Here is a 26,871-nt window from a genome sequence, read left to right on the forward strand (position 1 = left end):
AAAAAAACCAAATAATCTCATTAAAAAATGGGCTAAGGACTTAAATAGATGTTTCTCCAAAGAAGACATACAATATTAAAAAGGGCTCAAAATCACTAATTATCAAGGAAATGCAAATCAAAGCCAAATTGAGATATCACCTAACACTTGCCAGAATGATTATTAAAAAAAAAAAAAATAGACTGTAAGTGTTCACAAGTACGTGGAGAAACTGGAACTCTTGCACACAGTTGGTGGGAATGTGAAATGATGCAGCCACTATGAAAAACAGTATGGAGTTTCCTTAAAAATTGAAAATATGTTTCAGCAATCCTACTTCTGGATATATATCCAAAAGAATTTAAAAACAAGGCCTCAAAGAGATATTTGCACACCCATGTTCACTGCAGCATCATTCATAATAACCCAGATGTGGAAGCAACTCAAATGTCCACCATTAGATGAATGAATTTTAAAATGTGGCATAAACATACAATGGAATGTTTGTTTCACAACACACAAACATAAAAAAAGGAAATCCTATCGTATGCTATAACATGGATAAACTTCAAGGACATTATGCTAAGTGAAATAAGCCAATGATAAAGACAAATACTGCATGATTCCACTTTTATGAGGATCTGAAGTAGTCAAATTTATAGAAACAGAAAATAGAAAGTGGCTGCACTTAGGAGGAAATGGAGAATTGTTCAATGGGTATGAGTTTCAGTCATGCAAGATAAAGGTTCTAAAGATCTGCTATACAACACTATGCATATAGTTAACAATACTGTACACTTAAAAATTTGTTAAGAGGGTATATTTCATGCTGTGTTCTTACCACAAAAAAGAAAAAAAAAACCCACAGAGGCCAAAGGAGTCATAAAATGTCTAATCTACCTCGATCATTGCTATGGCACTTGAAAACAGTAGTCTACTTTCTGAACCAAATAAAAAATAGGTAACACACAGTTTATTTGATATGAGACAACAGGGACTATTAGAATTTTTTTCAGGACTTTCATTTTTGGAATTCGGGTACCCAAAAAGAGGACTTGGAGGGAAGTTATATATAAGAGAAAAACAACGACCGTAGTAAAAACGCCACCCAGGAATTTGGAATGGAACACCGTCCACCATGGCAAACAAGCACAGTACCAGTCAGCAGATGCTCCATTGTTTGTTCAACGTTGATGACTCTAAATTTTTCTATGCAGCCTCCACAGCAAATACTGTGAATTTTGCTCACTAATGCATTTCTAAAAACGTTAAAATTCACAAAAACATTCTGCGTGATTGAAATTACACGAATCGAAATCCAACAAGAAGTCTTACATCTGAATAGCTTCAGACTGCTCAAGTGGGTGAAAAAGAAAAACTTGTGAAACAAAGAAAACCACTTTCTGAATCACCTAAGTGAAATTCCAACCTCTCACCTTCTTGAATATTTACCAGCACGCTTTGCTTGCTCTAAACCTTTCTAGTGTAAAAGGAAGAAGAGTCATTTTGGAGGGTTTATTTTCCTCATCCAGATACTAATTCAAACAACTCATTTTCTAAGAACGACCTGGACAGAGCTGCCCTGCCCAGTAAATTCCCTCGGTCCCCTCCAGGCCTTATCCAGATACGCCCAGCTTAACCAGGAAATGGCAACGCCCCCTAGAAAGGAAACATGCAACTTGTTCAGTGAAATGTGCAACCGCAAGCCACCCGCTGCCTTGCACACAATTTCCGAAGTTTATTCCTGTTTTCCAAGGGCGCTTTCATATTTTGACCTTTTGACGCTTCCTTCACCCATAGGCAGCTAAGAGGGGCCCTGATGCACTTAGCCGCTCCCCCGGTCGGCCCTGTCCAATAAAGTTGTTTAAAATAAAAAAAGTCAGAAAACAGCCAAGTAGAAAGAAAAAAGGAATTCCCGGGGCCATTGATGTTGGATTGTGCCATTCGTTCCGAAGGGTGGGACGTCCCAGGTGTGAATAAATTCTCAGGTCTTAAGTCGCTTACCGGACTTGCGATGATGCACGGTCTCAGCAGAGAAAACATAAAGAAAGGGCTGGGCGCAGGCGGGGGCCGCGGCGGGGGCGGAGACGGGTGCGGGCGGCTGCTCGCGAGCGCGTCCCCCCCGCCCCCCGGCCCGCGTGGTTCGCTCCGAGGCGGGCCCTGCGGGCAGGCGGGCGCGGAGGCCGGGCGCGCAGGGCGGCGGCGCACTCTGCACCATGGCGTACCCCGGACACCCTGGTGCCGGTGGCGGGTACTACCCAGGCGGGGTAAGTGCTGCCTGCGCTGGCCCCCGGCCCGGGCGCGACCCTTGGACACCGCGGACGCCGAGAGACTACACTTGGCGACTCCGCTGGGTGGCTCCCCGGGCGCCTGCTGTCCCCACCTTCTCCCTGTGGCTGCCTCGCCCCAGGCCCCAGCCATTGAGCCTTTTTCTGGCTCCCTCCTTCTCTCTGTCCCTTCTGTCTCCCGACGGGTGGCTGCGCGGGGCCCAGGTGCGGGTGGATTGCGACCCTAGAAGCCCACCCTGTGACTCCCGGATACGCGGCATGAGAGCGTACAAATTGGGTGTTGGCTTCCCTTCGGTGTTTCCCATTACAGCAAGAGCCATTTTAATCTAGAATGGTCCCAGAGATCCACCCCTCCCTTTAAAAGAAAAGGAAAAAAAGGTCAGGGAGAGACCGCCAGAGTAAAAGTCCCCCGGGAAGAAGGACCCCCTCGCCCAGCGTCTGGGATGCGCGTTGTCGTGGGAACTGTTTCCAGGAAGAATATTCCCTCGCGGCAAAGTAGCCAGGCGGAAACACCCTTTACCCACCCTGACTACACCTGTCTCAAAACTTTTGAAAATACCATAAACGCTATAAAAAAAATTTAAGCCCTACTCTTAAATTGCTTGCCTAGGTTGCGTTTAGCTCAGTAACCTGGGTTTTTTAAGCTGCTTCACATACGCAGCTGTCAATGTCAAGACAATTCATTTTGGTCCAAGCCGCCAATTTTTAAATTTGTAGTGGGAATGGAAGGAAGGGATGATGTGATTGCAGTTAGAGTGTGCGTGGTGGTGGGGAGGTAAATGAAATGAAGGTCAGGCAATTGTCTGGCTTTGCACAATGGCACTCAGTGACGAAAGAAGAAAACTTGGTTCAGTGGAATGATGCTGAATGTGTGCTTCTTATTTTACAGTATGGAGGGGCTCCCGGAGGGCCTGCGTTTCCCGGACAAACTCAGGATCCGCTGTATGGTTACTTTGCTGCAGTAGCTGGACAGGTTAGCTTTTCCCTTTAATATTAAAGAATGGTCAGAGTCTATATTTCTATTGGCCTTTGTTAAAGTGGCACAGAAAAACGACCTTTCCTCTGGAAAATAATCCCTTCTGCAAAAGAAAAAGAAGGAAATTTATAGTCAGTTATTTATTTCTGAATATTCAGAGCAAATTAGGACAAAGTGTAGCTGGTGTTTATGTTACTTAAATTCAGAATTAAACTTGTGATTGAATTAGGGTCATAATGGACAGAATATTAATATGCTTTAAGGTCTTTGAGGTAGAAAGATGTCTTCAGAACTGTGAATTGTCAAGGTCTAGGGTGGTTTCCAGAGGAAATTCCATATCTGGTAAACATAAACCCCTGTTCGTACAACTTAAAGGCATGTGCTGGTAATTCCGTAGCCAGATTCTAATGGACACTTTCTTTGGGTTGAATTTGACTGTTAATCAATCACCCCTTAGGAAATAGATGTTTATGGTAAAAACCCACCAGCTTCAAAATAAAGTTACTACGCTCTTCTTACTATCAAGAAGTTAATCTTGTGAACAGTTTCACTTTGATGCAGATGCTGTTACTAGGTCAGCTCTTCTGTGTCCTTATTAGATTTTGTGGCCTGCTGTTGTCTCAAAGAGAGGATTAAGGACTGCTACCCAAGACCTTTCAGTTCTCTACGTTCTGAGTTGTATGACACGTGCAGGTGTACATTGAGGGAGGGCATGTCCCTAGCTCACAAAGTCACTATATATGGTAAATATGCTGTTGATATAAACTCTGATGTGTCCAAAGGGAATATTTGCTCATATGGATTCAACTTAGCTTTGTTTTGATCAAAAGCTAGAAGTAACACAATCTTAATGTGAAAATGCTACAGAATGTTTTGGGATAAAAACCAAAGACCACATTTTAGAATAGCACTCTAAGAAATACAGTTTGAGAAATTGAGTGGAAAATTGAGTCTAAAACTGAAAGAGCTTCCCTTGAAGTATCTGCTTAATCTGTTAATGATCTGTATCTTTGAAACCACAAGATACAGCAAAGCTCAAGACTCACATTCTTAGATTGCTTGTGCCTCCAGCCCTGTAAGTGACCCTACCTGCTTAGCTTTCAGCAGCCCTGGCCCATATCAGCATATCCATCATCTTTCAAATTGTTGATCCTGCTCTTTATTTCTAACTTATAATACCCTTAGACTTAAGGATTTAGATATTTCATTTTAGAATCTCTAAAAATAACATATATCTAGTTCTGACCTAGAATAGGCATTGGGAACCTCTGTTTTCCGTATATATAGTGGTCTGAAAAAACTATTCACCACATCATAAGCAAAGTTGATCACAAAGGTCTATCTCTGAACCAAGCTTTTTATTTACTGATATCAGTTGTGTACGCTCCTCGTCCCTCCCACCCCCAAAAAGCTAGAAAGATTGTAAACAACTGTAAATTATTTTGAAATGTTTAACTTTGGCAATTTCTTAGTTCAGAGTAAAAGAAAACAAAGACAAATTATTTTTATTCATTAAAAAAATATGTATCCATGGAAGAAACTGAATTCACGTTAGTGTCTTCTTAAAAGGGGAACCTTATGCTTGAGAAAGTTTATGCCAAATTAATTCAGAAATTTAGAAGAAATGATGAAAAGATATTGGTAATACTAAAGTATAGGTGTAAGTAGCTTTCTGACTGTTAATTCTTATGATTATTTCAAAGTGTGTGAAATTGAATGCCCACTTAGATATTAAATATTTTTTGTTTATGGCCTCAATTATCCATTTGTGGAAGAGGATGTGACAATTTATCTTTATTTCATTACGAAATTATTTTTGGAAGTAGGATGAGGAAAAGAATGCCTATTTGGGGAAGGTATTCCTTTAAAAAAAAGTCATGCATGCTAATAATCATTTTCTTGGTTATTATGCTACATTGAATACTGAAAATAAAGAACGAGAAGGTACAAGTTACTATTATGATTCCTCTTCCTATTTTTTTCCCAAAAGGATGGGCAAATAGATGCTGATGAATTGCAGAGATGCCTGACACAGTCGGGCATTGCTGGAGGATACAAACGTAAGTTGACAGTCCCAGAGTTTCTCTAGTACTCTTGAATTTTCTAGTTGAGCTGTTACTTGTGATTACAGACTTCACGGAAACTGAGCTTTTCTGATCCAGCAACATTTAGAATTTCAAAAACTAAATTCGGTTTATTTCAAAATGTGAATTTGAAAACAATTCTTAATAAGTCATTCTTTTAGTGGGTTTCTTAGATTTGGGTTCCATGTGTCCGGAACCCTTCGAAGCAGAGATAGTTGCTGTGGCCTCCTTAACGTAGGACGAGTTAAGGTGCTGAGGTGAAACGTCCCGGTCAGGTATTATTAATGATAGGAGTGTCAGTGAAAGAATGTCCAATCTATAGAAAAGTCTTCTAAGAGTTTATTTGAGCCAGAATTTTGAGGACATGCCCAGAAGCAAAATCTCAACAGATTGAGAAAATGCTCCAGAGAACAGCAATTTTGCAGTCCTTTTATGTATTTTGAATCAAAGGAGAAAACGTAAGGAAGATACATGAAGTCCATTGGTGGTAGATTAAGGGGGCGAGAGAAAGCAAAGCAGGGAGATCGCTAGGATTGGATAAAAGACAAAATGGAGAAAAACATACTTCTTTTACATTAGTGGGTATAGGATAGTTAATTAACATTTACAGGCCATAGAGATGGTATGCAGGGAACAAGATAACGGTGAGGGGTTCTGTGGTCTCATGCACTAATCTTATGCTCTGGTGCCTATGGTTGTGCCTTGGAGGGGTCTAGGGAAGAAAATTACTCTGACATTTCAAAGATATGCTATTCTAGATGCATAATAACAATGGACAGGGCTCACATAAGGTAAAGATTGACCTTTACTAAAGAAGATACAGCCTTGGGACAGGACTATCCGCCATGGCCTTTCTGGTTAGGAATTTATGATGAGACCATTCTGGTGTGGTTACTTTTGGTCACTGAGCTTGTCACGCTTGCCATGTGGCCCTTCAATAGCTTGTGAGGTTTATTAAATAGCCCCTTTTTCATTCACAATAACTAACGTTTACTGCTGTTTGCCAGGACTCTACTGTGTCCTGAGCCTGGTGGCACTTAATGCTTTGAGTGGCTAGCCCTGTGCTCTTGGTCCTGAGTGTCCTGGCCTGCACTCCTAATTCTGAATGGCTAGTCCTGTCCCCCACCCCTAGACCTCAAGGAGCCAGTTCTGCACTCCTGATCTCTAAGCATCTGCTGGCAACATGAATGCTTGCCATGACATCCCCCAGGTCTTTCCTCTTTCCACAAAAGAGAATATTTGGGTTAAATAGGATAGGCCCTTCCTAATTTCTAAACTCTTTATTTACACTAGCCCCCCCACACACATACCCCTTAGTCCCTCACAGACTGGATCTGCTGCCTTGTAATTCAGCACCTACACCACCTTCCTGCCTTTTGAGCTCTCTGCCACGAGCTACAGGTAGGGAACCAGTGAATAGATGCCGTATCCTGACAGGGCTTCTCATCTCTCTCTCTCTCTCTCTCTTCCTCTCTCCCTCTCTCCCTCTCTCCCTCTTTTCAAATCAGATATTGACCAAACTGAATTAAAATGCTCAAACTAAAATTCAGTTTTGAGGATTTATTGTGGCATTTTTTGACTGTCTGGTATAGTTACTAGCTCTCTTTTTAAACTAGCTCTCTTTTAAAACTCTAGTCTAAAAAAAGAAGCACTGTCTAGATAGGGGTTTTTTTTATTATTGTAGGCAGTACACTTAAATTGTTAATTGTTAACCTCAAGCAGTTGGGGCTAGTGAACAAAGAAGGTCTCAGAGCGGGGTTTACAAAAGTGAGCTATGTCACAACATACACTGTTTTTCTACACTCTTTCAGTACAAGAGGTGTGGTAGGTTTTAAAATCTGGCTAACAAAATGGGTTCTACATCCTTCGAGAGCAGTCCTTTTAAATTTCTTTTAAGAAAGCCACACTTAGTGACAGCCTTAGATCATTGAGCCAGAGAAGACATTTCCTGACTCATCAGGACCATGTGATTGAATTAATTTGCTTGCCGTCGTCTGGTGGTGGAGGCTGTAATGAACCACAAAAGCATCATTTTTGAGAGATATCAGAGTGAGTTTTGTAATACAGAAATTATACGTTAGCAGGTCTTTTAAACCGAGCTTTCAAACCAAAATAGCACAGATAAGGGTCAGGGGTAGATACTCCAGCCCAGTACATACAGGCACCTTCTTAACCAGTTTAAAAAGAAACTCATACCTAGAGGTGGAGTGGATGAGGGCAGTTGCTCTAGTCTGTGACAGTAATTCAGCTCTCTTTTCCTTCAGTGTAGTTGTTTCTCTGTGGCACAGTTGAGAGAAACAACTGGAGGTAGAGCTTTTCTCTAGGTCTGTTACGTTGTGGATTTCTACTACAATAAAAGATGTTTGAGGCATTCTAGTAAAATGAACAAAAGAAAGTAAAATTGTAGCAAAGATTATTTTGAAATTATTTAAAATAGAATTAGCATTAAGCCGTTTCTGGGGGGAAAATACAAGTAAAATTAAGCAAGTATTTCCTTACCCACACTTATTAGACTTGAGCATTCTAGTTCTGTAGAACTGTCTGGAATGGTGAATTTTCTTTTTGTTCACTGCCAGTTTCATTCTCTCCCTTTTAAATTCTCACCAAAAAAATGACCAGATTTCTGTTCTTTCTGACACACAGTTCAAACCTGTCACTGTCCTCTAAAAAATCTGAGTAGTTCCTTGCTGCCTACAAAACAAAAGCTAAATAGCTTAGTGGGAATTTAAGATCCTCTATAATGTAGCCTCATTAAAAGGTCTTTTCTCCCACTTCCTCTGCCTGCCCTGGATTTTCCTGTTTCTCTGCTTAAGCTGGTCCCTATCTCTGTTTGGCTCTCACCAAATGTCCCTCATCTTTCTGTCATTCAAGGCTGGGCTTAAAGGCTATTTCTATGAAGTCTTTTTCTTTCTCCTTTCTAGAAAGGAGCCTCTAACTCCTTAATCCCTCCTAGTACTTTCAGTGCCTCTATTATAGTTTACTGCTCTCTCCCTTGACTAGAGTTGTATGTGCATATGACTTACCTTTCCCCTAGACTGTCACTGAGGGCGGGACCCAGTTTCACATTTGTTATCTCCAGTGTTTTTGGTATCTGGATCCTTGCACATAATAAGTACGTAATAGGCATTTGTTGAGTAAATGGATATGGAAGATTTTCTAAAATGGACAAATCTTAGTCTTATATTCTTATTGGTGTTTTGACATAAGATTGATATTTGATAAGAGATTATACGTTACTTGTACGTATCAGTTAAAATCAGATTTTATTTAAAAAACGTATCCTCTCTAGACTTTGAGAGGAGTACACAGCTTTCTGCAGAGGGATGAGAGAATGCAGTCTCATCTGTTCATTCACTTGTCCAACCAACACTTTTTTTTTAACACCTGTAGCACCTGGTATTCTGTAGTGGTCTCCCATCCAAGTACTAACCCAGCCCAACCCTGCTTAGCTTCTGAGATCAGACAAGATCAGGCACGTTCAGGGTGGCATGGCGGTAGACCCAACACGTTTTTAATGGACACCCACCATGTGCTAGGTACGATGTGCCACCACAAACAGTGCCCGTAAGACATTGTGAAAGCGCTAGGCTAAGTGAAGAATAGAGGCTGTGGGATCACCTAGGAGGGGCACATAACCCAGACAGAGGTGAGGAAGCTGAAACAGGCAAAGTTCCAGGCATGTACAAAAGACCCAGAGATGAGAGGGAGCATGATTCAGTCCAGGAACTGAGAAATTCTCGTAAAGATAGCATATGGGGGTTGAATGAAGAGTAGAAAACTAGCTGAACTTAGAAAATGTATGTATGACCTTATGTGCCAATTAAGGTGTTCGGGCTTTATCCTGAGAGCAATGGAACACCGCTGCTGGGTTTTATATGGAGGACCATATACTACCCTAGCTGTAGGATAAAGACCAAATTGGGGGACACGAGTGTGGGGGACATAGGGAGTCAGGGATACCTGTTAGGTGGCCATTGGAGTCGTACAGCTGAGAAATGCCAGGGAAGTGACAGTGGGACTGCAAGCGTATGGATCCCAAAGCTGTCTAGACGGTGGTTGAATACCAGGGGAGAGGGAATTGATGCCGCCAGATTCCTGGCTCAGGTGACTAAGTGGATGGTGGTGCCATTCATAGAACCTAGGAGACAGGGAAGCTGTCTGCCACACAGCCCCTCAAAAACCTTGATAAGCCAAACATAATTGGCTGCATCCTGGTTGTCAATTGGCTGCATGTGGTTGTCAGGCCCTCTAGAGCAGTGGCTCTTAAACTTTAGCAGCCTCAGCATCACCTGGAAGGCTCGCTGAAACCAGATTGCTGGCCCTGCAACTAGAATTTCTCATTCAGGAGGTCTGGGGTAAGACCTGAGAATTTGTTCTTGAACACGTTTCCTGATGATGCTGGTCTAGATTATACAAGCCACTTTAATATAAATATATATCTCCTGGGGGTCTTGTTAAAATGTACATTCTCATTTTGTTGGTGTCGAATAAGGACTGGGATCTGCAGTTCTAACCAGTTCCCCAGTGATAGTAACATGGTTGGTCCAGGACTCACACTTTGTGTAGAACAGTGATCTTACCCTTGGCTGCCCACTAGAATCATCTGAGAAGCCTTAAAAACATACTGATTTCTGGATCCCATGCTCAGAGGTTCCAATTTAATTGTTCTTTGGTGATGGTGACTATTTTTAACAATACTTATTGTATAGTTGAAAGTTGCTAAGAGTAAATCTTAAGAGCTCTCACACACACAAAAAAAGGTAACTGTGAGATGATGGGTATGTTAACTATATTATCGTAATCATTTTGCAATATATACACAAATCATTACATTGTACACCTTACACTTACATAATGTTGTATGTCAATTCTTTCTCAATAAAGCTGGAAAAAATAATAATAGTTGTTGTATAGTGCATCCCAGGTATCAGGATCTTTTGAAGCTTTGGGGTGCTTCTCATAAGCACCCAAGATTGAGAACTGCTGGTCTAGACTAGAGTGACATCATACCTCTATATAGCTTAAAAGTCAGAATGAAAAGTTGACCAACACTTTCTCAAAAGGGTTGGAAAGTGTTGCGTCCTCTCACCTCAGAGATTTTTATTGTGGATCAGATGGAGATTGAAGAACCAAAATAGAAATAATCTCTAAGCTTTTATTTCAGGTTCCAGGATATGCCAAACACAGGAATCTGTTAAAAGTGGAAAACCTGTAGTTTATGCTGTTTGGAGACATTAAGTAATAACAGTTAACTCCATTGTGTTTTAAATTCAGTTTGGTTTGAGATAAAAATGAATCTAGTAAGAGCTATAGAAAATAACAGTTCTGTGTGCATCTTTATAAGCTTGCAGAATTTACACTGTTTTGCCCACATTACACTTGTTGCTTCTGCCTTGTAGCCTCAGTTTCTTTGTACTTATATAATATCTCCTCAGTTACTTATTCCCATTAACATAATGTAAGATGCAAGGAATTCTTATTAATTTGCCAGTATTTAGGTAAATTATCAGTAGGCTGTTAGCCAATAAGTGTATTCTATTGGTTGTCTACGTATGGAAATGCCCTCCTAACACCTTCAAACTATAAGTAAATTGAAAGGGCTCTTGAACAGTGTCCATCACTGAGTTGTTCATTGGGTCTTACTCCAGGGAGCTCTCTTAACACAATTCTAGCGAATGTCTTTATCCGATTTCATATATAAGCTTACTGTATATGAAAAGAGGTCATAGGCTATTTGAGGTAGGTGGTACTATTCAGTGCCTGACAAAGGGAAAAGAACAACAACAAAAAAAGATTAGACAAAGAACTAGCAAACCAGCTATTTATAGTCAGTTATGAACAAAGTACCCCTACCTTTCTACTCACCATGGTGGATATAATACATTGTCGTTCATTATGGTGAACTGGACTCACTATATTACAGTTTCAAAGGCAGAATTATGTAATATTTTTAAAAGACTATAGAAAACTTTAAGCCTATCCAAAGATAGAGATAATTATACAATGAACTTCTCTATACTCCTCATTCTACTTCAACCATTATCAATGTATTACCATTCTTGTTTCGTCTATAATAACCCTGCCGTTTTCTTTTGGAGAAAATTCCAGATACCTTATCATTTATTATACCTACAAATAACTTCAGTGTATACTTCTCGGAAAGATAAGGACACTTTTTTTCTCTAACTTCAAAACCATGATCACACCTAAAAATATTAAAAGGTATTATGCAGTACTTTTTAAAAGATTTCTATAAAGTTGTTAAAATCAAATTTGGGTTCTAGAAGAAATCCTTTCTGGAAAAAAATATACTTCAAAGCTCCATAAAATTTAGTTCCACAAAAATTGTGTAGCATTTAAAAACAAAAGTATATAAGTAATCACATTGCTAATTAATTAGAATTAGCTAATGTAATGAATTTTTGAAATTGTATTAATATTTTGTGTACTTTTCTTGAATTAACAGCTTTTAACCTGGAGACTTGTCGGCTTATGGTTTCAATGCTGGATGTATCCTTGATTGCTGTCTAGAGTATTTTTTGACAAAAAATTCTTCCTAAAGGAATTCATTTAAGAATACCCAGTAAACACAGAGTGACACAAATGACCACAAAGGAGTTTTCTGAAATCGTTAGCTTTAAAGATAGAATTTGGTGTGAAAAAGTAAGAAAGCTTAGAAGAAAGGAAGAAAGCTTGGTTATTTGAGAATTTAAGGAAAGGAGAACAGTATAGAAATCTGAGTCATCAGGAAAGCTGTTTTGCTTTAATAGTGATTGTTCAGCATGACTCACACCTGACCGTCAAGCAGTAGAATTTTTCACAGCACAGTTATTGGACTCAGTATAGTTAGTACTGACCTACGGGGCCTGGGCGGGCTTACCAAGGGAGCATTAGGGCCAAAGAGGACCCAAGACAGAAGCGTAAGCCGCATAGCCTGGGACACCCAGAAAGGGCAGCCCAGGTCCAGTAACAAGACTGCATTTCACATATGGTTCACAATGGCCATCGTAGTTCCTTGTAATCATATCACAGATTATCTTTTTCTCCACGAAGAAAATATATACTCAGAGCTTTTTCTCCATAGGCCCTTTTTATCACATCACTAGACTGTCTTTTTACTATATCATACCAAGAAGAACGTATAACATTTTTAACCTTTTGAGCAGAAAGAACATTAAATTTTCTTATCCCTGATATTTAATCATTAGAAAATGTTACCTTCCTCCCTCCCCACCCCCGCTCCCTAAAGAAAAAGCTCTAATCCTTAATTATATTCAGAGAGATATGTCAGGCACAATGGGTTTCAGTGAATTTAAAGAACTCTGGTCTGTACTGAATGGCTGGAGACAGCACTTCATCAGCTTTGACAGCGACAGGAGTGGAACAGTGGATCCTCAAGAACTTCAGAAGGCCCTGACGACAATGGGTGGGTATGGCTAAGTGTTCATTGGTAGAAGTAACTTTTCATTTCTAAAACTAAATGCTACACGAAGGCAGTTCCTATCTTCTAAAAGTGTGTGCTCATAATTAAAATGAGTATTCTGTCTTAAAAAATTGTGCTTGATTATTTTAATGGTCCTTTGTAACCCTTTATTTATTTATTTTTTTGTTGTTGGATGATTTTTCTTCCTTTCAGGATTTCGGTTGAGTCCCCAGGCCGTCAATTCAATTGCAAAACGATACAGCACCAATGGAAAGATCACCTTCGATGATTACATAGCCTGTTGTGTCAAACTGCGAGCTCTAACAGGTGAGTTCTTTGAGACAGTATCATCTCCACAGGCCAAGAAACCACAGTTTTTATGACATTTCATTTCTCAGTGCTTCTGAACTTTATTGTCCCAGTCTTTTTTTCTAATTTCAGTGGCTTTTTAATATTGCTGTTGAGCATATTTAGCAGAATTATTCCTTTTTTCCCCCACAATTTCTTTCAGAATTAGTGAGTAATCTGCCGTTAAAATAATCCTAACTAAATTCTACTAAATGTTCTAAAACATAACTAAATGTTCCAAAACATAATTTTTTGATCAGTGTATGAGCAATATTCTGTAATTTCTCTCTAGAGTGCGAAATATTTGAAAAGCGGAATTTTTCATTTATAGTTCTCTTTCCTAATTCCTCCTGTTGGAGGTTTAAAATGGTGGTCATCTGTTTCAGGTGTAATTCTTAATGAGGTGATATGAGTAATTTCCACTTTTCTAGTCCCTCTATTTCTTCTGTATATCTTTCCTTACTCCATTCCTTTCTTTTCTTTTTACTCGTTTTAATATCTGGTTTTGTAATTTTTTTTGCATCCTAACAAAATTTGAAGGCAGATTTTTTTTTTTTTTAATAAAAGTAAATCCTTTTCAATAGGACAGAGCTCAATGGGTAGAATATTTTATTGCAGCCCATTTTTCCTATTAGGGACTCATCCATATATTCTTTAATTAATATTTATATTATTAAGAAGTTTGAAATTCTTGCTTTCATCACCATTAAGTAATGGCCTTGGAAGTTGCACCACTTTTACTGACTTGAGATAAGGTGTTTTCTTCCAGCTCCACACCGAAAAAGACAACTGGCCAGCTTCCTCACATTGTATTACTTTGTTGTATATTAAATCTCATATTCATACAGTTGGCTTCTTTGATCTGTTATGTTGGCTGGTTGTACAATCTAAATGCTACTGCAGTTTGAACCCAATGCCAAAATAATTACTGTGAGTTCACACAAGATGTATAAAAAAAACATAAATTTTACTGTGGTGTTTTACAGACAGTTTTCGAAGACGGGATACTGGTCAGCAAGGTGTTGTGAATTTCCCATATGATGATGTAAGTTACAATAAATTCAAACTGAGTAGATAAATAAAATGTACACCAAATGGGCATCTCTTTTAAAGTTAGCTCTTAAGAACATTATCAGAATGCAAGAGAGTATTCAAGGCATAAATGATGAGAAAGGGTGACCATTCAAAATTTATTAATTTCATTTGTTATTCATCTTATCCATAGACCACTGTTTGCTTTGCATTAAAAGACCTGGGTGAAAGCCCAGCTTGTCCCACTCAGTAGCTGGGTCACTTAGGCAGGTTTCTGCATTGCTCTGAGACTGTTTGAGGAAAGAGAAAGTAGTAATGCCTTCTTGACTGGACTATTGTGAGATTTTTATCAGAAATGTCCTTGAAAAATACCATGCAGATGTTGTATCTGCTCTTGCCTTTGATAAACAAATCATTTCAGACATTGAGAAGTAATTTTAACATCTCAAAGTTGTACTTGGCTCATCCATGTACCTCAGGCAGAAACTTAAGTCATAATTTAAAACTATGTATTTACTAAATAGCCACACTAAATGAGGTAGGATAAGGCCATGTAACCAGTGTAAAGGTAACTAGGTGCCATCTTTGATGGCGTTAGTTGAATATACTTAACAAAGTTGTTTCCATTTTTCACTCAGCCATTGATTTAAAAAATCACTTTTAGAATTGAAATCACTGAATATTCTAAAATGTTTCTCCATTACCAAATACAGAGATGCACATGCATTCAGTATAGCAGCTATCACAGTTCCGTGTACACTTTAGACAAGCTTCTCGTCAGGTTTGTTTTTTCTGCTTAAATATGTGTTCTCTTTAATGTGCAACTTCTCAGGTGACAATCCCATCATTGTTTCCAAGGATGGGGAGGTGGCCTGTGGAGTGGAAAGTGCACAGGCCTTGGTCTGAGATGGAGCCACTTAAAACATATCTAAACATCTCGACCCTTAGTTTCTTGTTTCCTGAAATGGGAGAATCAGCATGTCCTTGCAGGAGTACTGCAAGGGTTTGCAGTGTACAGTGAGTGCCTCACAGGTGTTGGAAGAGTGAAAAAGAAAATTGATAGAAAAAGCGGTCTAGTGATTGATGTGTGTTTAGTGGCGAAGCAAGAAACATTTCAGAGCGCGCATCGATGCTTCTAAATTGGGGTTTCTGAATTGCATAAGGGTCAGATAGATATCTTGTTTCTGTGAATACATATACTTGCATACTAAAATTTAATGTGTATTTTAAGAGAATAAACTAAAGGAGCTCTGTTAGGGTAATGGGGTAATCCTGTGCAGTTTGGAAGCCCCCACATGATATAACAGGATAAACTCAACTTTTTGTGTTTGGGTAGGTACCTTTGACCATGCCTATTGCTAGAGTCTTAGATATTATTTGGAATTTAAATAACTCTTTATCCTTTTGGAGTAAGATCTGCTTCCTGTAAGAAACTGTCATGTGAGAAACCCACTGGATTTTGTTAGACTGCTTCCCTCAAAAAATGAACCTTTCCATACATCACTCTTATTTTATAAAGGATTTTTTTAAACCCACAATTCAAATTAGAATATGAAAATGTAAGCTGCCTAAATAAGCTAGGATGCATTCAGTGTAACTAACACTGACTTTTCTCTTTCAGTTCATTCAGTGTGTCATGAGTGTTTAAATCAAGAGGAGGCTGTATGAATACAATCGACATTCCAGCTTTAGTTCTTTTGTTCTTTCTCCTTGCCTTCATAATGTGTGTAAACTTGCATTGCCACTTTTCCTTAACAGCTCTTGTTAAGGTTTATTACTTTATGTACATCTGAAGTTTTGTTTTCAATTTAAATAATAAATTCCTTGAAATTTTATTAATATTTAAGATCAGGTCTCTTACGCCATTTAGAACTTCCTTGAGCCATTGTCATACGCCTTATTTTTTTTGCTAAACCTCTCTAATGTAAACTTAAGTGTGCAAAATGTTTAAGGCACATTATATATCTGTCATTGTAGGACACTAAAACCTTTCATCAGGCTACAGCTGTTGTCATTCCTCTCCCAGAAGGGCTTTTCGCCTGGTATTGAAAGCCTTATGTGTGGAGTAGCCTTATGTAAAATGTTTTAGACCTACTTGGATACAAAAAAACCATGCAAATCGATGTCATGGTTCATGTTAGTGGAAACTTGCACAGGCTTTAAGGCTTATAGACTTTTCGATGGCCATATGAATGGACAGGGAACATGAGTGATTATTTTCTGCCTCTTGGAAACCTATTGAATAATTTGAGTGGTAAACACTGTCACCAAGATCTTTGTCATCATCCATGTAAACCTTTGTTAACAATGCTTAAAAAGCTTGTACATTATGAGCTTAACTATGTATAAAAGAAAATTGATAGAAAAAGACTATGGGAATATATGAAAATATAAACTGGTTATTTTTGGCTAATAGGGTTCTAGGAGATTTTCATTTCCTTTATACATTTCAGTATTTTCCAAGTTTTCTACAATGTGTGCTTTCCTTTTAAAATCAGATGTTAATTTTTTTAAATATTGATATTTCCATTTGGATATGCCATGTATTCACACTTACATTTAAAAATATATACAGCAAAAGGACTGGAAAGAGTGTACCAAAATGTCAGTGTGACTGCCACTGGAAGTCAGGATCATGAGTTTATTTTCTTCCTTCCTACTACTTTTCCACACATTCTCTGATAAGCAACTATTACATTTATAATGGAAGTCTTTTTTAAAAAAAATTTTTAAACCATGTGCTTTCAAGTAAGATTTGGATTCTCATGCTGGCTGTGCCTCTTACTAAATATGTGGTTTGATCATTTTAGATAATCTCAGAGCCTCAGTTTCTCTGTCTTTAAAAAAGGAGATAATTTTACCTCCTAAGGTAGATCTGAACATGAAAAAGTGTGTTGGTTTAATGGTACCAATAATGTTTCTGTTTCTTAAGTTTAAAGCTGACCTGGTTTGCGCTTTTTTGCAAGAGAGCTTAACAGATAAAATAATGAAATTAGCCTGTTTTTTCCCCGCCAGCAGAACACCTGTCTAATTTTAAGGCACAATGTGAGAGTTACCATTCTGATGATCAATTGGTTGGCAACCAATGAAAATAAAACATTTCTAAGCATCTTTAGTCTCATTTTACTAATGATTTTTTCAAATATTGCTAATATATATTCATTTCATAAATATTTATTCAACCCTAACGTATGCATTTATGTCAAGAAGTCGTACCTGGGCGACATATCAGAATGTGAGGCAAGCCTGCTTTATATTACGTGGTGGGTCTAGGTTTCATTCCATATATATTATCTGTGAGGCCACAAAGCTCAGCTTGAGCCTGAGCTGTCCAGAAAAGGGCCAAAGAGGGCTTAGAGGACCAGGAAGCAGAGAACTCACCCTCAGAGTCACAGTATCTGCTGTTTCTTCAAACTCACCAGGGTCCTCTTTGGAAGTCATAGTTTAAGGAAAGGATTATTTCTTAGATCACTGTAATGTGGTAAGGAAGAGGGCCCTTGCTGACCCGAGGTTATGGGCCATAATTGAACCATCATTCTTTGATGAGTCCCACGGTGTGCTACACCAGCCATGGTTCTGAATTTGCTTTCGGTTAAGTGCTAAAGTATGACAAAACCATGTCTCTGGAAATAATTCAGTTTTAATTATTGATACCTTATAGCAAGTCTCCTTATCTCCTCTACGTCTACTTTCACTTTCTTTCCGAAAGCATGGAGCCTAGTCAGTATGTCACTGCAGTTAGAAAGTTTCCTTCCCCTTGACAAATTTGACGTATCCATCCCCTTTCTTCAGTTACAGCCAAAGTCTTCATTACAAGTGAATCTTGTGTTGCCTTATTTCTGTTTATATTGGGTTCTGTGTTTCTTACAGTGCAGACTCACCCCCTTCTTTAAAACTGTTTCTTGGTCTGTTTTTCCTAAAGCATATAGTTGGAGCAGGTAAAGCTGAGCTCAAACCTGAATACTTCAGTCATTTGGAGGATTAAGTTCCTCAAATCACCTCAACTCAAGATTTAATTTAATTTTGGAGATGTCTGCTTTAGTCTCATGCTTCCACAGATTCACCAGTTATGAAGTACTTAGAACCCTTTTCAAGCACTTCCGTGGGAGAGGCCTGGTGCTTCCCTGCGGGTGACTGGCATAGATATGCAGCGGTCTTATGTAATCACAGCTCTCACTCCCACTGAGCCAAGGTGGAGTTCAGGCTCCACATCAGCATGATGTTCCAGGTGGTATTGTCAGCCCACGTGTTGGCATGTGAGCTAAAACTTCTTCCTCTGTCTGAACTAGACTTGCTTTTACTCAGTTGAGTGTTACTCTTTCACTGTTCATCATAATGAACTATTATATGCCTAAAATACTATAAATAGAAGAAATGGAGCTGTATGTGATCACTGTAAGCTTTTTTGCACTCATAATAAACACTTAGTCAATGAATTGTTTTTCTCACATATAACTACTTTTTTCCCCAGACTGAGCTGAAGGCAGGGAATTGCAAGTGCCAGGGCAAAGACTGGCTGAAGTGCTGCTTGGGAGACGAAGTAGCCAGGTGGGACAGTTTTTAAGTTAACTCAAACCGAGCTCTCCAAGGCCCACTGTTTTAGAGTCTAACACAGGTTAGCTTATTATATAAGTAATAAGCCTGGGCTCTAGGTTAGGATACAAGAAATTGATCCTTGTTATGATAGGCAGAAAGTACAAAAAGATGAGGCAAAGCAGGTGGATAAATAGAGGACCTCTGCCTGCCATCCAGCTGAGGAAATTATCCAATGAATTGAGCATTCAGGCTTTACTGAAAAAGCATTGTATTTTTTCATCATGCTAATGGTCCCTGCTAGGACAGCATGGAAGGGAAAAGAAACCAACCCCTAACATTACCTCCACAAAGCTTCTGAAAGAGAAACAGCCGCTGGGAGACAAATAGGATAAAGGGAGTTATGCATCAAAATAACATAGGTCTTTTATTGAAAGTCACTTTATTGATGTTACAATGAGAGTAACAGAAAACCATGGTACCTTATTAGCTTCAGAATTGAATACTAATAAAATTGTGCCAGATATTTAAACCTCAAGTTACAGTGACCTTTAAAAACAGCAAAATTTTGTTTACCTACAATGTAATAACAACTTCATAACTTGAACAGCCATAAAACAAATCACGCTTGTTTAGGAAAGCAGTTGTCATACACATTTCAGTTGGTGTTTGCCGAAACCCAGTTAATTTTTAAAATACCTTAACCTGAAGTGCGGCGAGGCAGAGAGAATGTGTTAAAAAGAAGCCCATCTAAGTATATACACAATTATCTGCTAACCATAATTGAAACCATGCTGCTATTAACAGTCCCCCACCAAGTGACTTCTACTGTAGACATCACCCTTCAAAGATGACAGTGTGGAAAACACTAGCACAGACTTATACTGGCTAATATATAAACTTCTGTGTTTAAGGAAAATGCCCAGTTTCTAAAAAGTCTTTTGGGGATGCTAGACTGGAGGGGCAAGTCTCTCCCAGCAAGTTAAAAAAGTACATGCTTAATTATCCTGAATAAGCCTTTTGTTAAGCACTTTTGAAGTCAGTGTAAAAAAAAAAATTCCATACAAAACAAAGATCTTGGGTCATTTTTACCCATTAAAAAGACTGTAGAATCAGTTTGGTTTTGTGCTGGATTAGAAAGAAAAAGGGGTTTTCTAATCAGGCAGTGATACACATGTAATTTAGGAAGAACGCTTGTATTATTACTGAATACATATTCATATCAGCACTTTCTATATTGTGTTATCTGGTATAACTTAGCACCTCTGTATTTAAAGATGTGGGGGCCATTGGCATTATTATAGAGCTTTACCATCAAAACAAATCTATATATTGAAACTTCATAAAGAGGCTAAGCCCCCAAAATAAATGTAGATTAGTATATGTGTGTTTTTCAACTTGAGAGGAAAATGCTCTTTTCATAATTTTTTTGAAAACTTTCTTGATGAATTTGTAAAAATATTAATGAGATTACTAGTCTCATTGTATGCCTTTTTGTAAAAAAAAAAAAAAAATTCCCTGGTTTTGATTTCAAGGATACGTAAAAATATGAAATGATGATGCCAGCCTTGAAGCACCAGCAAGTATTGTATAGGTTCTCTGCACAATGCAACAGGTACACACCAGGCAATAGTGACTGGCCCATCATGGGCTGGACCACCACGAAGTATGTATAGAGCCAACAGTCAGTAAAACTGCGAAGCACACATCTGTGGTAGGCACTCTGCATTTCTCTTCCCACCTCCCTCAGTGGCCATCTTGTGTTCGGAGCTCTGCATGTAGATCTCCATTCTGCTCCCAGGCCAGGGCTAAATGCTCCATGACCTCCCAAGGCTTGTTGCTTCTTATCTCCTCTCTGTCCTGGAACACACCCTGACAACCAATCAGTGATTAACAAAATCATGCAATCTATGCCCAGGTGCCAAGTGGGAAGACTAAGTAGCCTCTCCCTGCTACTCTGCCCCACTGTGGTTCTCCCGAATGCCAATTTTGGCAAAGAAGGAACTTAACCTCTATGCCAGTGAAAGCTCCTAGTCGGGAGAAAAGGGCTGACTGCTACTTAAAGGGGAGCGGCTTCGGAAGTAGGAAGGATCTGGAAGGATTTCTCAAACCCCAGAGCAAAGATGCTTACTATTTGTCGGGCTCTGGATATAAAGGACAAAAATACTAGCAGGTTTTTGTTTTTGAATGTTGTGTTTTTCTACTTATAAACTGAACCGGAAGATGCTCCATTTGGGGGACTGACAAAGCAATGAATAAAGTGTGAACAGAAATATTATCCCCTAATTTGTCAGGTCCTGCTGCATCTTTGTTTCCTCCGCATCTTCAGGTGTGGTGGAAAAGCTCCTTTTGGAATTAAAAGCACAGAGAGCATATGCTATAAGCATGCGCCAAAGGTTCCCAGTAGGTGTGGCTGCAACCCCCACTCCCACCCCCACACAGCTGCTGCCTCTCAGTAGATTTTCAGAAGTGGCTAGCCACCTCAGAATCCAATAAACAGGGGGAGCTGTTTGTCAAAGTCCTTAGCTCTCCCACGCCTACTCTGATTTTGTGTCCAAAATCAGAGTAGTGTTACTAATTCAGAAAAGATCTCTTGAGGGGAAAAATAAAGCTTGAGCCTCAAATTAAGCCCTGTTCCATAGAAATGTCTGCTGCTTATAAATGTTTGCTGCTGTTAAGCCAGTAGAATGAGAATGAGAAATTCATCTTGACTCCATCTAAGTAAATAAAGCATTTGGGTGGCAGTTTTAGAGGAAAACATAGAAGTGAAAGGGAAAAGATCATTAAAAGCATAAATGGAAATGCCGCAAATGGAAGTCAGAGCATTTCATGGAAAATTCATGCCAACTTACCAACTGGTAGGATGGCATTTGAAATATGCTGCTACAGGGATGTCCACGGCAGCAGCTGGCTGTGGTGTCCTAAGCAGGCTGTGGCAGCAGCTGTCTTAGCCCCCTTCATTCCTTCACTCCCTTCAATCAGCACTGTACTTTGTTCTCCCATACACTCTGCAAGCTCGATATCCCTCCGATAAATTCCCTTTTCTTTAAAATAAAGTAAAATATAATCCACTTCTATTTAGGTAAGGATTTATTATCATGGTGAATAACACAAGGAAATACTTAAAGCACTAAATATATAAGTTAAAATAGAACTACATAACAGCAAGAAATGAAGAATGGATGAAATAAATAAATGACTTGATTTTGAAACACTGAAAGAAATGAATAGAAACACTGTTATTTCCTCTGGTCCATAGGTAACTATACAAAGTAAAAAATAAAATCTAAAAAGGTAGGAGGTAAAGTAGCCCCAAGAGATCTGGGACCATGGACAGAATTAAATTTTGCAAATCTGCGAGAGAATTAACCAAAAAAATAATAAGGGGAAAAAAATGTCTTCCTTCTCTGGAAGTATCCAGAATATCTAAATTTATCTTTTCAGCAACTTCTTTTAGAAACCCCTATCTTATTTTCAGAAATCTGTGCTGGACTGACCTTATGTATAAACACAATTTTAAAAGCCTTTTTAAAGCAAGGGGGGAGAGAAAGAAACTGTATTATCACTTAATAAGCAGCTATATCAAAATATGTTTGGCATTTTAATCCTACGTTTGCTTTATTAGTTAACTTTTTCTTAAGGAACAATACGGAGTTTCTTGAAAAAAAAAAAATTACAGCAACTATAGCTAATTGAAAGCCCTCATTATGCTGCACTGTTTGAGCTTATTCCTTCCACAGATTGCATGGGGCCTGCGGATCACATTCTAACTAAGAGACACCAGAGGGGGACACCACTTCCTGTCTAAAGAAAGAGCGGATGGACACAGAGACCAATTATTCTGACCAGTCAGTTCCTTCAGGGCTCCATTACCCCACACCCCCCGTGTTGAAACTCCTAGTGGAAAGATATAAATGTTTCTTTAAGTCAAAGTCTACTACACTGTAATGACTATGGATTAAATGGAACATCTCAGGCAGTAGAGTTGTCAATCTGAAGTCTTATCATTTTTTCAGAAAGAGAAAAAAGGCATACAATGGAACATAAAGGCCAAATGACTGCTTTTCCCTGCTTAGCATAATAGTCCTATAATAGACTGGGGAATAAAATATTAGTTGCATGATACAAACTGCTATGTGGCCTCAAAATTCCTCTCTAAAATAGATATTTAAAAAAATAATGCTGTGCTTATATTTGGTATCATGGGTTCATTCTCCCTGCCTCAGTGGATGAAAAGTCATAAATATTTAAATTTAATATATCTAGAACACCAAACATGAGTGCACATATAGGTACTTCTAGAAATTATCCACAAAGATTATAAACTTCCCAAAGAATTCTGCAAATGGCTATAAGAATGTTTAAACATTCTTAGATACAGTATATACCCAGAATAAAGTATTAAAGCTACTATAAAATCATAGTCTCCCTGCAAATAAAACAAAACTTTTCATTCAGTTCCATACGAAGCTTATTACTAAGGAGGATGACTATAAACTATACATATCCACCTCTAGAGCAACCACGTCTCCTAAAAGGCACATAATAATGATTTTCGGTTGAAATAATTTTCACATAAAAATAATGGAAAAGGTTAGGAAAGAGAGAGAGGGTTAAGGAGATCTGTTGACTACACGACTAACCATTTGTGGATTCCTTCAAATTAGGGCTATGTAACTGGAACTCGGGAGCATATATACATGAGGGACCTTACATTCAAATCTATAAACTCTTTTATAGTCAAAATAAACCTTATAACTTTAGCATTTTATACACTCAATACCAGAAAACATTCAGTGCACATCAAAGTGATCTTGGTCAAAAGTCACTTTATTTGCTGTATCATTAAATCTATCTGCCCTCCCATCCTTGGCTTGAGCTATGTGGCAATGTCACCCAAACTTTAGTCCGATGGATCATTATTTTGTAGTATTGACAGTTACAACCCTTCCTGTCATGAAAATGCTGTTTATACTTTATTGTTTTGGATGATTAAATTGATTTTCAAAAGTTTTCAAAGACTTTCAGAAGAGAGGTCCATTACAGAAGACAAACACACACACAGCAAAAAATGCTGCCTTCTAACTTGGCCCTTTGGTTTGGGCATCCAAGATGAGTGCACATGGAAGTGAAATGGATTTTGTCCATGGACACTACTAGGAGAGATCAAATGTAGAAGATATTTCTACAGTCTTGTCTGCAGATTCCATTTCTTTCAGATTCCAAGAAAAATGAGAGAAAATGGAAAAACTTAAAGTACTCTTCACATGAAAGCATTTGGTTGATCCCAACAATTTCTGAGCTCATGAAGGTAGCCCCCTTAGGAAAGCTTTCTTTTAGAATGGCATAGCTGCATTATGACAGCTATCAAATTCTTGGCTTTTTTTTTTTTTTGAAGGCTTTACCATAGATTTCTTTTCTATGGGTTAAAAAATATATATAGTTCAAAACATCAGATTCTTTCCCCTGCCAGCTGTTTGGGTAACTTCACAGTTGCTGCACACTTGTGCCTTTAGGTTCCTTTTTACCCCTTGTGTCCTGTTGAGGCTTCCTAGCCCAGCTGGTAGAACCTTCCATCACCTTGTGCAGAATGACCAGTTGGGACTCAAGCATCCCACTAATGATAACTATTCTTAATAAACAGTGTAAAAGTTGTTTTTATTAAAACGAGTCATTCATTTTACAGAACAAAACTTTAGTCCACAAAGGGTTAGAGTATTGGTGAGTTGGAAGCCACCCATGCATCAGCAGCCCATGGTCTCATGTGTCTTTGGTGCACTTGGCTCAATTTCAGCAGGACATACTGCTGTGGGCCTCGCAGATCTGCAGGGTGAGACTAACAGATGTGCTCTGGTACTGAAAGATAACAGCTGCTGAGATACCAGACAGGCTGGGGGACTCCCAAGGAGCAGCAATCAGCAGCAAAGTGCCTGCAGGCAGGACAGCAGAAGCAATACTGGACTCCTACCCCAGCAAGCTGTGGAGGTCACAAGTTTTGCTGGGCGTGCGTTCTCTTGTTTAATTAATTACTTGATAAAACTGCCTCCAGAGTTTGCGCAGTTTAAAGGGATGTCGCGTTTTAGACAAATACCAATTATGGAGAGACACATTTACAGCATTGACTACTATATTTACAACATCTTCTGCTTATAATCTTTAAAGACCATTTGATGGATGACAATGATGTGACTGTGACTGATTGTTTTTAGGCATTTGGCAAAATACACTGTAATAGCTGCTTCTTTTATTTTAAAAATGTTTACATATGTACAATTGTCCTTGTGTGCTGATATAAATATGAAAAGTAAAAAACAAAACAAAAATAAAAATACATGTTTGAAGTTGGCATAAGGGATATTGGCCTCTCAAAGCTTTAAAGTCCTGCAGAAAAATCCTATATGTCTTAGCCCTGCATGCTCGTTGCTATTATGGGATGTTTTTTCCTTAAATGTGGAAAATAATAAACAGAAGCTTCATGCACATAGCATTACTGTCTACAATGAGGATGTGCTTCAGAACGTCAGGTTCTGAATCTACTACTGTCCCTTAGGAAACTTGCTACATTTGGGTCATGTGAGTTAATTTAAGTGGTATTTCTACATATATCTGTCATGCGGGTTATCCATTAACATACCAGTACCTTTACTGTTCCATGTTATAGTGTAACATTTCAGTAGTTCTTTTCATGGTTCAGTTAAATCCTAAGCCAATGACAAAAAGAAAATGGTTTCCAGATGTGAGATTCAGCTTCCTCTCCTCTGTGACATCTCAGAGAGTTTTTGTATCGACTGAAGAGCAGATAGATTTGCAGTGATTCCGTGAGGGTGGGTTTCTATAAAAGTTGAAGTAAACAGTTTCGATGTATCACATGTAAACAGTTGATCTTAAATGGATGTCTCCCATAGCTGCACAACAGAGAAAAGTAAAATTGCACATTGTGAAAGCAGGAAACAAATGTATTCTCAGTCATGTAGACAAAAAAAGATTTAGTGATTCCATTCATACTTACGTGACTGTGGATGCAAACTCTTGCAAAGTCTAATAAATTGATAAACACGTTTTTAGCTCTTTTTTCCTCTAAATCTACCTCAACCTTTTTAACAATCCTTTTAATACAAGAAAATCCTCACATGTTCATTTAATGTGTATTTTAAAAGTCCCTTAGACAATCTCATATATAGTCAACACTGAGAACTACTGACCTCAGGGAAGTATGATTCTATCAACGTCACCTCTACCTGGTAATTGGTGCAGGGCAGAACCACTCACTGCCCTGCACTAATTACCAGGCTGTGTACCCTCCAGTTCCATCTCTATCTCCTAGACAACTGTCCTCTCTCAGGAGCTGACATATCAGAATATAATCCAGGGCAGGATGTCAATTTTTTTAACTCCTTCACCTCTACCCTCTCCGTGCTTCTACCACCAGTTCTTCATATTCGCCTTGTTCATGTCTAATTTATATGACGTTCAGTAATTGCCTTAATGGACTAGAAACAACTTTGGCATAATTAAATATGAATGCAACTCAGTTCGCCAGAGAAGGAAAGCCAATTATAAAAAAAAAAAAAAGATCAAGCTGATAAAATATTTCCAAACAATATAATTTGGTATAATAATTATAAACATGAACAAAGAAAGCCTAAGTGTGACTTAGGCTGCGTCCAATTTCCATCCAAATTCTATTTTTACTGGAAATCCGGGGCATGTCATTACATACCTAATGAGTTTCTGGGAAAGAAAAAGAAGAAATAGCTAAGTGACTGAGTGGCTATTTCTATATAGGTTCACTTAATATATTTTCTTGAATCTTCATGGAAATCTCGTTCAGAATGTCAGAGTTGGCTACCTCACAGGGCTGTGATGAAGCCGCCTAAGTTATCTGCCTTAGGTTAGCTTTATACATCATTTTCATTTAAAAAGACAGCCACCTCCATACCCTTTGGAAACTAAATCCCTCAACTGTGAGGACCTTTGTGTGTGGATGATACTTGTCAGTGGAGACATGTGAAAATGGATGGTTAAACAGGGAGCTTGCAGGGGGTCTGAGGGAACAAACATCTGGATGGATGCTCAGAGGCTGGTATGGAGTAATAAAGAGTTCAGACTTCAGTGAACCCAGTTTCCTCACAAATGATGATGAAGATTAAATTTTAAGTTACAGCTTGCAGAAAGAAGAGAGGAACAAAGAATGACCCTGGGAAAACC

The 26,871-nt window shown here is 38.7% G+C and overlaps 2 protein-coding genes, 1 long non-coding RNA gene and 1 pseudogene across 18 annotated transcripts in view; 1 reads left to right on the plus strand and 3 right to left on the minus strand.

The window, feature by feature from the left end:
* LOC120615070 (uncharacterized) overlaps nucleotides 1-2,091 on the minus strand; it is a 113,319-nt gene extending 111,228 nt beyond the window's left edge. The window contains exon 1 of the long non-coding RNA XR_005656192.1: nucleotides 1,984-2,091. This is a non-coding gene — a long non-coding RNA (uncharacterized LOC120615070). The remainder of the gene's footprint in view (nucleotides 1-1,983) is intronic.
* On the plus strand, nucleotides 2,092-15,971 carry SRI (sorcin). Its single transcript, XM_039878196.1, has 8 exons — nucleotides 2,092-2,246; nucleotides 3,157-3,240; nucleotides 5,234-5,303; nucleotides 11,794-11,837; nucleotides 12,606-12,753; nucleotides 12,964-13,077; nucleotides 14,085-14,143; nucleotides 15,752-15,971. The coding sequence occupies exons 1-8, from the start codon at nucleotides 2,196-2,198 to the stop codon at nucleotides 15,776-15,778; spliced, it is 597 nt and encodes a 198-aa protein (XP_039734130.1). The 5' UTR covers nucleotides 2,092-2,195; the 3' UTR covers nucleotides 15,779-15,971.
* LOC120615233 (uncharacterized) lies at nucleotides 8,709-8,827 on the minus strand (annotated as a pseudogene).
* Nucleotides 15,972-19,088: 3,117 nt separating the features above from the next.
* ADAM22 (ADAM metallopeptidase domain 22) overlaps nucleotides 19,089-26,871 on the minus strand; it is a 210,618-nt gene continuing 202,835 nt past the window's right edge. For all 16 annotated transcript variants that reach the window (XM_039878184.1, XM_039878182.1, XM_039878178.1 and 13 more), the window contains one exon: nucleotides 19,089-25,568. In XM_039878184.1, the coding sequence (XP_039734118.1) occupies nucleotides 25,548-25,568 (21 nt within the window). In that variant the 3' untranslated portion in view covers nucleotides 19,089-25,547. The remainder of the gene's footprint in view (nucleotides 25,569-26,871) is intronic.

The sequence above is a fragment of the Pteropus medius genome, unplaced genomic scaffold (assembly GCF_902729225.1).
Source record: "Pteropus medius unplaced genomic scaffold, Ma_sr-lr_union100, whole genome shotgun sequence".
Classification (NCBI taxonomy): Eukaryota; Metazoa; Chordata; class Mammalia; order Chiroptera; family Pteropodidae; genus Pteropus; species Pteropus medius.

Excerpts from the sequence above, each read along its gene's own strand:
- SRI (XM_039878196.1), top strand. The coding sequence starts at position 2,196 with ATGGCGTACCCCGGACACCCTGGTGCCGGTGGCGGGTACTACCCAGGC. Across the intron at positions 5,304-11,793 it reads CATTGCTGGAGGATACAAAC|CTTTTAACCTGGAGACTTGT; the intron begins GTAAGTTGACAG and ends TTGAATTAACAG. Across the intron at positions 13,078-14,084 it reads CAAACTGCGAGCTCTAACAG|ACAGTTTTCGAAGACGGGAT; the intron begins GTGAGTTCTTTG and ends GGTGTTTTACAG.